Source organism: Lycorma delicatula, chromosome 8 (genome assembly GCF_047948215.1).
Source record: "Lycorma delicatula isolate Av1 chromosome 8, ASM4794821v1, whole genome shotgun sequence".
Classification (NCBI taxonomy): Eukaryota; Metazoa; Arthropoda; class Insecta; order Hemiptera; family Fulgoridae; genus Lycorma; species Lycorma delicatula.
In genome coordinates, this window is record NC_134462.1 from 42,934,085 (window position 1) to 42,948,649 (window position 14,565).

General features: G+C 28.9%; 1 protein-coding gene and 1 long non-coding RNA gene across 14 annotated transcripts in view; one reads left to right on the forward strand and one right to left on the reverse strand.

Annotated features, from left to right (window-relative positions):
* Window positions 1-14,565, reverse strand: part of syd (JNK-interacting protein syd) — a 225,482-nt gene that overhangs the window by 20,330 nt on the left and 190,587 nt on the right. The window contains exon 26 of one of the 13 annotated variants that reach the window (XM_075373879.1): window positions 4,141-4,201. The exons of 11 other annotated variants lie outside the window; for them this stretch is intronic. In XM_075373879.1, the coding sequence (XP_075229994.1) occupies window positions 4,141-4,201 (61 nt within the window). Of the gene's footprint in view, window positions 1-4,140; window positions 4,205-14,565 lie in introns of all 13 variants that reach the window. One more of the 13 variants, XM_075373877.1, reaches the window with a different exon arrangement.
* Window positions 1,781-14,565, forward strand: part of LOC142329364 (uncharacterized) — a 37,628-nt gene continuing 24,843 nt past the window's right edge. The window contains exons 1-2 of the long non-coding RNA XR_012757480.1: window positions 1,781-1,863; window positions 5,661-5,794. This is a non-coding gene — a long non-coding RNA (uncharacterized LOC142329364). The remainder of the gene's footprint in view (window positions 1,864-5,660; window positions 5,795-14,565) is intronic.

Below are 14,565 nucleotides of genomic sequence, written 5' to 3' on the forward strand. Positions count from 1 at the left end.
CATACTTCATCACCAGTTATGACACATTTGAGCAAGCTATGTCATTACCAATATCAGTAAGCAATTGTTCGGTGATAATTTTGCTGTTTTTGTTGAAAATTTATTAATTTTAAAACAAATTTGGCTGTCACTCATTTCATTTTCAAAGTATCAGTAAAAATTGCTTTGCATGAGCCAAATTAAATTTCTATTTCTTTGGCAACTTCTCTAATGGAGTTTCTACGCAAGCACAATCTTTTTAAATTTTTTGACATTTTCATTAATGATTGATGTGTAGATCTCAAGTCATCTTTGATGTCTTCTTGGCCTTACTGAAAGCATTTGTACCACTCATAAACTTATGGTTGTGGCATAGCAATATTACTAAAGGCTTTCTTTAACATTTTAAATAAACACTTCATTACACTCTACTCTGTTTTTAATGCAAAATTTCAAACATATTCTCTGATCTGACATTTCACCACACAAAAGTTGCAGAACATAGTAAAGTATGTCTTGCTTCTTTGCTCCACATACACAAACTAAGCATAGCAGCTGGCTGAAAATTAACATGTACATCCACTGACAGTACTACCAATAAACAGAAAAAAGATTCAAATAAACAGCAAATAAAAAATTCTTATTACTGTTTGATCAATCTTATATTTATTTTTAGACTGTGTTTCTGAGTTAGCATTAACTGATCATGATTCCATGCTACAAAAGCTTTAATGTTCCATTAAAGCTATTCTAATTCAAAAGTTTCATTTTTTACTAAAATCCAATAAATTTATTTATTTAAAGATATTTCTGAAAATTGATAAAACAATCTGAAGAATCTATAACAGACTAGAGGAAAATATAACAAACTTACCGTTGGGATTTAGAAAGAAATGATCTTTGATTGAGATGCATGTCCTAGTTCACAGATACCTTGGCCTAAATCATGATATAAATACCTGTTTCATTGATTTTGAGAAAGTGTTAGACAAGGTATGCCATTAACAAGAATGACAAATTCTTAAAAATAAGAATTAGGTAGTAAATATGTAGGAATTATAAGCATTTCAGTGATTGTATTTTAATATTCTCATTATTTATTTATTTTATATAGTGAGCCTATGTTCAAGAGAACATGTCAGAACAAAAGTTAACAGCAAAATAATCAGAAATATATGTGTATAGAATAGCACAGCAATATTGGTGCAAAACCTGATCGAATTACTACTTTAGTAGAATGTTTAAATATTAATTGCGAGAAGTATGGCCTTAAAATAAATTTTTTTAGCCTAAATTCAAGGGCAAATTAATTAACAGCTAAAGATTCAAAATCCAGAGTAAATTAAATACAAAAATACAGCTGACTGAGAGAATAAGAATTTATAAATACTTAGGAATTTCTTTGAAAGAGACTTATCTCTTGTTTAAGGAAATAAGAAGTGGTGTTGTTTTCTAACCACTTTGGCTTTGCCTCAAATAAATTATTTGGGAAATCTACACAATGGGTCAAATTACTATGATTATACCCATTCTCCCAAAGTCTGTAAAATTAAGAAGAAAATTTGACACACTGAAATTATTTGAATACTTATGAGATATGAAATGTAATTACTATATCACTAAAAAATATACTCTGATATAAATAAGTGATAAATGTTAAACGATTGCAAACAAAAAATATATTTGACATCAAACATACTCTTGTGAAAAGTCAATGTACTGTAATTCCTGTTATTCTAATGGTCTAAAGGCAAATTGCTGAAATTAATTTGTTTGTTGATTTTCTATGTGCAGGTTTATCCTGAAGTTCTCTTGGGACTTTCATAAGCTGCTCTACTCATGAAAATAATGGAAAAAGTTCATATGTTCTAAAATGGTTAATTTGTGAGTTATGGCAAGTAAAAGATTTCACTTGGATTTCAGCTATCCCATGAATTGAGGTCTTACTGAAATTTTTAGGAAGTTAATTAAGGGACAGAATTAGTGTTTTTTTTTTAATGGTTTTTGACCCGAGATATTATCTTAATATGATAATAAACACATGAAACTTTTAAACAGAACTTGTAGAGAATTTAATTCTGAACAAAATGGTGTAAGATAAAATGAATAAAACAAAGAAAATTTAGAAAAATTCGAATTACACTATACCAAAGTGCATCACTTTGTGATACATTCTGCATAACAAAGCCTGAAAATTAAAGGCAAAAATCAGAGCAAGCATACACAGACACAAAACAATTGGTTTTTTCCCCTTAAAGCCAATAAACTTATAGTAGCCCTTACGAGCCAATATGAAATAACCCTAAGCATTAACAAAAATAACATTGTAATAACAATCTATTTTTAACTAAATGTAATTTTTCAGATTTATTCTATTTTTGCTTGATTTTCTCAAATAATAGATTATACATAATGTATGTATCACAAAACAAAAATGCACTTTTCAAAATTTGATGGAATTTAGAATGATATTTTCATAAAAATAGAAAAGTTTGCAAATATGCTCTACTGGGATGAATTTGGAAACAGTAAGCATTGTAAAAAGGTGATTAAATCAATGTTGTCCTATCATTGAAATTTAAAGCTAAACCATGAAAAACAACTTTTTCAAACTTAAAATCAAGTTCTAATGACAATTTGATTTTAAATATCCTCATTAATAATGGATCGGTAGAATGAAGAAATCTGGGGGGGTCTCTCTCTATTAGACATAATTTTTCTTGTAATTTACACATGAGTATTCTAAACAATCATCTAATATTTTTCTGATGACATTAAAATATTGGATGTAAATAATCTTTTATTTTTTGATCTGATTCAATCCCATTTAAATTAGTGTTTCTATACTTAGGTGTACAACCCTCCAGGAAAAATTCTTGGTGTAGTTACAGAAGATGGCCTAATAACAATTCTGGATCTAGGGCCTCACAGAACAAGTATAGTTTCATGAGAAACTGACATTTACAACTATCTACTCCTTATGCTGTAGTTTTTAATATAATACTATTTATAATGAATAAACAAAAATACTGTATTTAAAACAGTAATATTTATGATAAGATATGAATTAAAATAACTGTTGCATGGAGTTAAAAATGGTTAAAGGTAATCCTTTCAGTGATACAATAAAGCACTGTAACTCGTTTAAATGCATTAAAACACAGGCAGTAAATTCAGATCAGGGGTCTTTTCTTTAAGGCCCACACTTTTGAATGCAATAATCATTGCAAAAAAGAGCAGCACGTTTTGAACCAGTTTATTTAATTATGTATTGTGTTATCATATAATGTTATAAAACATAATTATACTACAGGTACCCGTTATTATTATCATTTAATGATTCATTGACTAAAGATTGTTTATAATTATAAAATAATAAACTTAACAGTACTGTAGTTTTGTAAGGTACTTAGTATATTAATTATAAATTGCACATAAAATAAACACAAGTTTAATTAATGAATGAATAAGAATTAACATTTTGATTTTATAAAAAATACAGAAGAATTCAATACTTGGAGAGGTAACAGCTAATTTTTCTGAATGTTCAGTATGTTAAAAATGTGGTGGAATCATAGCACAAAAACCTAGGGGTCAACACTAAAGGAATTTATTTTGATAAGAAAAATTTTCTGCTCTCTTTGCAGCTTATCATTATGTAATATGATGAGAAAGCATAATAAAATATTAATCATTACACTGAAGTTTACTAACTGTAAAAAGTTTCAGAAATTTAGTCGAGTCAATATAACATAAATGGATGTTATGGAGAAAATGTTCATAATAAAGTCTGAAAACTAATTTTTTTATAAACAAAGAGTGAAAGCAAGCACAAAAATACCTAAGTCATAAAATGAAATAGTATTACCCCTTGCAGAAGTATTTACACCAAACACCATTTGCTTATAGAATGAATAGTTATTAATATCTATGAATATACAGAATAAAAGCTCTATGCTACCAAGTAACAGAAGACAGATTAGGTTAAATGAGCAGATTAAACAATAAGAATTAAGAAGTAGGTGAAAACTGTACAAGATATGTAAATGAAAGAAATTTGTTTATTGCATAGAGATGAATTATTAATAAATAAACAAATGAATATTAAAAGCGTTTTTAGATGACCAATATAAAATAGTATGTAATTTAGATATAGTTTACCGAGTCATTAATTGCCAGACAATCAGATGTGTGGCAGTATCTTGGGCTTCCTCTGCATCATCTTCTGAAAAACCACCCCACCAAAAAACTGTTCACTCGCACTCAATACTCCCCAATCCCAAATACTAAACCCCTAACCTTACCTCACTGTATTTTTAAATAGAAATATAAAAAACCCATCACCAACGATATTAATTTATTTCATAGTAAAATAAATAATATCAACCACCTTGTTACTATTATTATCATAAACATCAGAAAAATTTATATTTCAGCTCTAAAAATTAATAAACAAATAAATAAAAAACAATTTACAAAAGTTATACTATAGAATATAAAATTAATATTATTATGGTACTTAAAACAAAATAAAAATTTACTAAAAAATAAGAAGGTTAAATTTACTAGTAAATAAAGATGTGTATATGTTATTATATAAATCCTACAATATTCTTAAATAAAAATGTCCCTTTGTTACAAGCCTACATATATCTATTTAAAGTTATTAATTTTTAAGCGTCAAGATAACTCTTGCTATTTCAATGCAATGTATTTTTCATTTTACTTCATATACTTTATTTACATATTCATTATATTTATATCATTAATTTATTTATTCATTTATATTAGTATTTTCATATATTTACTTTATTAACATTATTTCATGTGTTAATTTTAAATAATTAATAGGAACTTTAATCACATGTATTTTCTATATTATAATTAATTTTATATTCTGAGATGCTGCTCTGATCAAGGTTTTACAAGTTTCCTTTGATTTATCCAGGCAAATGTCTGGAAGTTCCTTTTTTTATCCATGTAGCAGGATACTTACTCAATCCTAATGAGATCTATATAATGTATCATGTAAAGATCAGAATAAAAGATTTTTTAACTCTTGAATACGAAGAAGAAAGAAATCCCATTTTTATTTAGTACTTAAGTAAATACATAATTTAGGATTGGTTTGAAAGTTCTATAAATACATATTAAAATAAAGTAAATCAAAGACTAGTAACATTAACAAACAGTATGTCTGTGGTCATATTTTTACTAAAATAAGGTAATACATAAAAATTTATTAACGCATTCACTACTAATCGTGTTTATTCAATAAATAATTTTTCTACCCAATATGTCCAGTGCACCATTTTACTGTAGATTAAGTGCTGCCATATAAACAAAGTTCAAAAAAAAATTGTCAAAAGATGAAAACATTCCTTTTTTCACAATTTAACTATTAATATTTTAATTAAATAAATTTAGTTTTAAGCTTTTTGAAAATGAAAAGGTAGTATTTGTTTAGTAAAAGTTACACATGACAGCTCTAACTAAGGTTTTATTTTGTATTGTGGCACTCCTGCATAGTATTTTTCAATTCTTTAACTTTTCTCAAAATAAACTAATACATTCTATCCAAGAAACAATAAATCATACTTCTTAAAACTCAGAAAACACCAACAGGGAAGAAGGAACTGGAAAAGAAAAGATGGATTCACTCTTTTTCCTTTTGTTGACAGGTAAAATATTTCAAGAAAAACTGTGAAATGAGAGAAACCTATACAAAGGCATGCTTCATGGCTGCATCCACACACTGTACATCTATCCTGCCCAACATTTCTCGGGAGAATGGAGTATATGAATCCACGATAAAGTGAGTTAACAAATGATCACTGACCAATAATTTTATATTCATTGGTTCAAGTATATACAGGGGAAAAAACTGTTTTTCCCTAGATATTGTAGAGCCATTTGAGAACAGGCTCAAGCTGCTAAAGAAAATCTTTAACCATCCCTAAAATTGAGCAGTATGTAAAAGTATCCAACTGTAGTATGAACTTTTCAGTAAGACTTCTACTTGATGTAACTAAATCTAAATAGTTAATATGCATTGAACAGCACCTTGAAATACACAGCATATATAAGATGATCCATAACTTCTGCAACTGACCCAGCAGCAGAGATGTGGGGAAATTATTACCTGTTAGTAAAATGAGTTTTATTCTTAACATGACATACATTCCTTCAGTTAAACAGTCAACTACGTACTTTGTAAAATACTTGTTCTGTAGAAATCTAAAATGAATTTTTCACAAGAGCAAATTTTTATTTTTTGAATATTATCTGAGAATGAAAACTTAAATGCAGGTGAAATAATTATTTTGGGATGTGTTTTCTGATACACATGTACCAATAAATTGAGTATAAAATTTTTTAATATTTTCTGACTGCTTTCATAATAATGATAGGGTAGGAGATAATAAATTCTAGCTATTGCCTTTCAGGACTACCAGTCAAAGAGGTTGACTATATTAAAAAACTTGATTTCTGATACCATTTGTCAATTATTTTTACAGGTAAGAATTTCTAAAATAATAGATTTAAGAGCATTATAGAACTTAAAGATATGGCTTACAGAACCACTGTTTTTCAAAAACTTAGAGAATCAGTTAAAGCTACACAGATTAATTGCTGTAAGTGGATTCAATTGTTTAAGAAGTATGTGTATAATATTAAATAATGTTTCATTAACGAATCATAATTCTATCTAAGCAGCTGCAGTTACCTGAAGAATAACTAAATTTGGAGAAGCATAAATTATGTCTCAAGAATCGGTCTTAGGCAGTTGAATAACTGATTTGGTTAGCCATTTTGGAGAAGAAAACTGCTGGACCAACGATTTTTAATAATACGTACAATGCATACAAAAGAGCATGATAGTGTTAGTTAAATGAGATCAAACACAGCAAATTTTTTTATTATTTTCTTAAGAAGCAATACTACTTATCTCTTAAGAGAAATTTGGTTATTGTTATGATCCTAAAATTCCATTGGTATGATATATATATATTTTTTTTTATTTTTCCTTTTTGATATTTTCTAATAACAGTTATTTAAAACTTAAATAAACAATGAAGAAATTTCCATATTATTTTTTAATAATTACATTAATTTGCAAACCAAAAAATGATTAAAAAAAATGAATCAAATTAACAGTAAAGTTTTAACTATTTTAAATGTAAATTAAATAAATTTATATTAAAATCCCTTCATACTGAATGAGTATATTTTACTAACAAATAAAAACAAAATTAATTTTTATCTTTTGTAAATAGGAAAGATAATTAATTTCTGTCAATAAATGATGAATCACCCTATAAGTTAATAACATACTGATATACCAAATTATCTAATAAACATTCATTTTCAATATTTTCAACAGGGTTAATATGGTTTCCACTCAGGCGCATCCATGGTTGTAAATTTATCTTGTAGACATTTCTTGATGTATCCCAACATATCATCAACATTACTACTTCCAGAATGGTGTTTAATTTCCTTCAGTAGTTCATATTCTGTTCATATTTCTTCAGTAAGGTTTAATTGCAGATGATAAGGTGGAAATCTTACTATTGAATGTCCATGTGCTTCTAAAATTTTATCAGTTTTATAAGTAACCACTTTCTGTTTACATCGTATGTAAGCATTTTTTGTATTTTTAATTAGGTCGTACAACTCAAGTGTCAACACTGAGAATGAAAACAGAATACAGTAACTACTCAACCACTTTTGCATTTCAGCTTTTCTCAAATTAAAATTTGGAGAGGGGTTTCCTACTACATTGTGATAAGGGGCATTGTTAAGAACAATAGTTATCAGGTAGGTTCACTATGAGATTTTCTTTGATCCATCTTTTAACATTTGAGAGATTTGTATCATCATAGTAATCCCTGGATATATAGCTTGATTCAAAAATAAGTAAAGTGTTGGAAACAAATCCAGCATGACAACCATCGTTGCTAAGTACTTAATGATATTAAACTATATATCTTACAACAATATTAAACTATATATGATAACGAAATGTCATGTATTAACAATGTTAAACTTACAGCATGTAAGTTTTGTCAATATAAACTATATTCTGACCATCACGTCAGTACTGCATTTTATGTTGTAAATAATTAATTCTACAAATCTGAATGTCATGGTTTTCACACAAATAACATCTATCATTTGTAGTCTTCCTCCATTTAAGCCCCAAGTTATTTACAAGAGTGTGAAAAGATGGCTTGCTTTCTTTCAAATTTATGTTTGCAATAGTCATAAACATTCTATAAACATTTAATAAAGTTGTTTTTATTTTTTCTGAAATATTCATCTCATTTATCGATCATTGATTTAGTTTAATTTTTTCCTCTTTTAATATTTTGGGTTTGGGTTTGTTTGGGATTCACTTACAATCCTCCAAACAAGGGGTAATACCAGTTGCAGACACGATTTTTTTTGACAGTAACTGATTCTGTCTTGCTTCTTCATTTAACTTAAAGAAATTGTAAACATTACAGACTATCTATCTCATGTGTCCACCTAACCTGCTTTTAAACTGAGACATTTTAATATTAAATCATTTGTGAATTAAGCTTGCAGATTACAAAACACAAGTTATGTGAATATCAAGTGATTACAGCTGTTTGTAAACAATTGAAAAAATAAAACGGGACTTTTATATATAAAAAGGAACATTTTTAATAAGTAAATTTCTCTGTGTTGAAAGAGCTGCTATCATGCAATTTTGTACTTACTGTAGGTAAATTTCTTTTTACGAAGACATTATCTCCTGTTTTAAAAATGTGAAATACGAGGCTTGGCTGATAAATTTTGCACATATATGCATAGTATGAGAATGTAAAGAGATAAGAGTGAAATAAAAAAAGAAATAGAAGTACAATATCTTAGCTATAAAATGCAGTGTATATTTTTCAGTATAATCCCCATTTATACTGATACACTTTTCCTAATGTGTGACAAGTTTTTGCATTCAGTCACTGAAAAATTCTGGTGGTCTTTCTCGGATCCAAGTGGCCACAGCTTCCTTCACCTCATCATCGGTGGTGTAATGATTACCTTTGAGATCCCTCTTGAGATGAGAGAAGAAGTGGAAGTTGCACAGAGCCAAATCTGGTGAGAATGGTGATTGCAGAATAGGCTCAAACTTCAGCTTGTGGGGAGCCACTGCTAGTATGGTACCCATCATGCATAAATTTTACGGAACCCAATTGCTCGATAATATGGCCTACTTGTTCTTTAGACATGCTCAACTGAATAGCGATATGTTACTGGGTGATTTATCGGTCACTTTGAAGCAAATCGTCCAACTCCTATCGATGATTCTCGTCAGTCGTAGAAATTGATCATCTGTTGCAAGGTGTGTCCTCAATTGTCGTTTTACCACCTTTACATTTGCGAAATTTCAACGCCCACCTACTCACAGTACTTCTGTCAATAGTTTCACTACCGTAAACCACTTTTAAACAAAGAAAAATATTTATAGAATTCACATTTTCTGCTGTTAAAAATCCAGCCACTGAGCGCTGTTTTAACCGTGTTGACATACTGGCCGTACTCGACTCCATTTTAACTACCACTAAAAAGAAATCGGTAAACGGATTTCAACGCATTATCACAGGTTTATGGAAGGGTATTTCAGCTATCATGTGCTGTCATGCCTAACTTGATAGTACCTTTTGTATCCATGTAGCACAATGCTAGTGTACAAAATTTATCAGCCGAGCCTTGTAGGTATTATTACTACAACAATGCTGTGCTGCAGTACATAAAGGAATTGAAGTGTTAAATTATTTTATAACAGTCTAATTTCAAGGACTATGGTTCCTTAGGTTTCCTGATTTCACAGCAGGAAATTTTTTTTTGAAAAACTAGGAACTGGAGACTTTTGAAAAATATATGTATGATAATACTAATATCACTGAACAACATAAAATATTAATCTGAAAAAATTACAGGTGTATTTCAAAAGGTATTTTGTGTGATTAAAGTGTGATTAAAAGAGTGAAAACTTGTCTAAAAGCAGGTGGTAGACATTTTCAACAATTATTACAAAATTCTACTTTAAAAATCAAAAGAATTATTTTTTTAAATAATTGGAAAACAGTGCAGAAGATTTTACAGAATAACAGGGAAGATTCTGAAGCTTAACTCATCCAATTTTTAAGGAGTTTTAGAGAAATATATAAAAAAAATACAACTTGTTGCATTTAATCTGTTAGGCAAGTGAATTTCATTCCTCATGAAATGATAAAAAAAAGAAGACAAGTAAATGCTTGAGGATTATGAGTTTCGATGAGTTGTCTATTGGAAAGAAGGAAATTTGATTTGAGAGCTGAAGAAATATTACTAAACTATATGTTCTATATATAAATGCAGGTATGCCATGATGTTAATCTCTACATTACCATCAGTTAGAGTCAGAAGTAGTTAGGAATCTTGTCTGCACATTTAGTTTTAATTTTCTTTATCAATTTCAGTAGAGAACTGTTATTAACATTTTTAATTAAATTTTTATTAAAATTATAAACCAAATCTAATTTAGGAAATTTCTATGAGTTATTTACATGACAAGTAAGCAAAGGTTAAAGAGATTATTTAAATACATGCCAATGTTGCATTAGCTTTCAATAATTATGAAGCATTACTGAAATTGAATGACTTTTGCAAACAATAAGAGATCAGCCAAAAATCTTCCTCAGATCCTAAAAAATAGCATTTACAGTTTGAATCATTAGCTGTTACACAAAACTGAATTACAATTAAAAGAGATATAAGTTTGGAAAGCATTTATACGCAATGTTCTGATAAAAAATCAATTCAAGTATGATTTTGATTGAAGTAAAATACTCAAATACAACACCTAATTTTAAATAAAATGCTAGACTTCAATGAGTAGAAAAAAATTATTTATATTCATTTTGATTATAACCACTCAAATTTATAATAAATACAATATTTCAAATTTACTTTGTAAAAGAATAATTCTGATAAGTTATACTACGATAAAATTTTATTTTTTTAAATAGAATAAATTTAGGAAGAAAAAATAATTGGAAATATGTATAGATAATATGTATAAGATAATAATGTAATAGATAAATATGTAATAGATAATAATGTAATATAGAATATAATGTAATAGATATGTAATAGATATAATATATAATAATAATAGTAATGTAATGTAATAGATATAATATAATGTAATAGATAGTAATGTAATAGATAATATGTATTAGATATGTATAGATTTCAATATGTATAGATAAAGTTTTAAGTGCAATAAATGTACAAGTAAAAAAATCAATAAAAAATAAATCCAAGTAAATATGATTTCTAGATAACGGCCTTCTCTATTATAAAGAAAAAATAAACTTTCTATAAATTACCTCTAAATTTAAAATCTTAAGTATTTGAATCAACATTAATGTTATTTTAGATTATATAAAAAGGTGGCATACATGCTATACAAATAAATCAGATAATTTAAACTGCTACACTATTATATTACAAGCAAACATTCAAAAAGACAATATATAAATATAGTAATAAATAGTCTAGTAAATTGCATTCTAGAAGTAGAATAAATTTAGTTTTAATATATTTTCTTCCTCTTTTCTCAAAGTTAAGCCCTTTCACAAAGACCTCTGCTTTGTCAGGAAGAATAAAAAGAAAAAAAATATATATAAGCTTACATTATAGAGGTTATATGTTGAAACATCTCTTTATGTATTTTAATTTTTCAAATATGTTTTAATCTAACTTAAATATTTTCACATGGTCTGACAAAGCTGAGATCTTTATGAGACTGCTTAACATAGAGAAATGAGAAAAAATAATAATATTAAGCAGTAAGTAAATAATAATCAATCTTTTAAAAATAAATATAAATAATGTACGATATTTACTGCAATAGAATGATATACGTATAATCAGAAATTATGTTAAATATTGAAAGCATAACTAAAAATTATTTTTAAACATCTGTATAAATAATGTTACAACATTCAACAATTTATATAAATGATGCCTCAGCACTCATCCTAAAAGTATATAATAAAATCTACACCATAATAAATGTCCCGCCTCCACTAATAATAAAAATAAATTTCCAAAAGACTGAAAATAAACAGAAAAGTTCTGGGACCTACTCATCCAGACCATAAATAACATCCTCAAAAATCATGTTAACTAATCATGTTAATTAATCAGAGACTTCAATGCTCAACTAGGCAGAGAAAGAAGATACTGCAACATCATTGGAAAATGGCCTGCCCAAAAGAAAACAAATGAAAAATGAACAGAGACTCATTGATCTATGCAAAAACCACAAACTATTTTAAAATCTACATAATTCAAGAGGAAACCTCAAAAACTCAAAATCTGAAAACACCCTGACTGCACTAAAGGAGAAAGGCAACCAGATCATGTCTTCATGGATAAACACCACCACCACAAGGAAATCTATAATGTAAAGGTCCTCCAAGGAGTAGACACAGGATACACTAGGTAGTCAAAATTAAAATTAAATTTACTTCCCAAAGGAAGCAACAAAACCAAGCCCCTAAAAATAAAATAAAAATAGATCTTACCCAACTAATCAAAAATGAAAATTACCAAAAAGCAACTGAAAAAATAATTACAGATAAATTCAAAGACCTAGTCAACAACCAAATATAAATTGGAGAAGAACTAGCCCCAATAAAATCCCATAAAAAGCATCAATGGTGGAACAGCAAATGCGACGAAACAGTTGAAAAGAGACATCAAGCATGGATGTTACACCACTCCCAAAAATCAGAAACATAAAGGATGAAAACCATAATCTGGCTTACAACAATAAAGGCAATGTAGAAATCCTAGCTAGATATTTCAACAAACTCCTAAATTGTGAAGAACTGACAGAACTCCCTAAACTTCGAAACCAGCACCCCAATAACAACACCACTGGAAAACATCAACCCTGACACAATAAAAGGGAAGGCCTTTCAATCCTCCCTTGAAAGAGCACCCAGTGCTCTATCAAGCACTGGGTGAGATAAAGAATTACAAAGTGGTGGGAGAGATAAGACCTTTGTAGAAATCTAGAAAAATACAGGGAAATCAACAAAAATCACCCTTCATCAACAGCTTGTCAACATCTGGATCAAAGAACTACCAGAACACTGGACAATGCCCTTATCCAGCTGCTATATAAAAAAGTGGACAAACAGACTCTAATAACAGGGTAATCTCGCACTTAGACACAACATACAAAATTCTTTCAAGAATCATCCTCAACAGGGTTGGTTTATAACTTGAGAAAGAACTAGGAAAATGCAGGGAGGTTTCAGGCTCTGGAGGAACTGTTCAGACCAGATCATGAGTCTCAAGCTAGTAATGTACAACAGAAAAATAAGGAAAGACATGGTGACAATGTTTGTAGACTTTAAGAAAGCATATGGTTGATCCGCAAAGAATCCCTACTAAGAATTCTCAGACATCTTGGGTTGTATTCCAATTTGTAAACATGACAAAACTGAGCCTTACAAACTCTAAGTCAAAAGTGAAATTAGAGGTGAACTCTCGGAACCATTTGAGATCAAAACAGGGCTACACCAAGGCGATGGACTCTTATTGCTACTGTTTAACTGCGCTCTGGAGATGGTAATGAGGAAAAGGCTTAAAAAATGACCCTCAAAAATAAAAAAAGGCTAAAAAATCACAATAAACTGCCTTGGTTTCACTGACGAGTAGGCAGTGCTAGCAAACGACATTGATGAAACTAAAATACAGATGTTAGAACTTCTAAATATTGCAAATAAAATTGGCCTCAAAATATCATTAAAAAACAGAAATTACGCCCCAGAAACCAACACAATTAAAAGAAGTAAGCATAAATGGTAATAAAGTGAAAATAATAACCCAATTTAAATACCTCGAAGAATAAACAATCTAAATGAAAAAAACCCAGTTAGAACTCTTCTCTGATACCTTGGTTAAGAGAAAACCAGGATTCTTTGAACACATCATAAGGATGCAAGATTCAAGACTTCTGAAACAGCTGATACAGTAAATTCTCGACTTGAAAAACAACAAGCCAAAATGCATATGAATCAGAGAAATAACAGAGGATCTGAAGGAAATTGACTTTACACCAGAAGACACCACAGACAAGATAAAATTAAACAAAAAAGTCAAGGAAATAAATACTCACTTCACATTCACAAGAAAGAAACTCACAACATGAACATTTTCAACACTAGAAAAGGCATGGAGATTGGAACATATGAAAAAGTACTGGAGGACTGTAAGGCCCAAACAGTCCCATTGAAGAGACTCGGATAATGGACTGACTTAGAGTTTGTGATCCTATGCGGTCATAAAATATAATAATAATAATAATAATATGCACACGCATACACACACACAGTATCACAAACTATCCCAGGACTTCCATAATCTATTCTACTTGCGAAAATGATTCCACAAGTATTCTACTTGTGACTGTGTTTAATGAATAATAATTTGTTGCACATAGTTGATGAATACAGTGAACAACAGATCATTCACCATGACATCACTCTGCCTGCA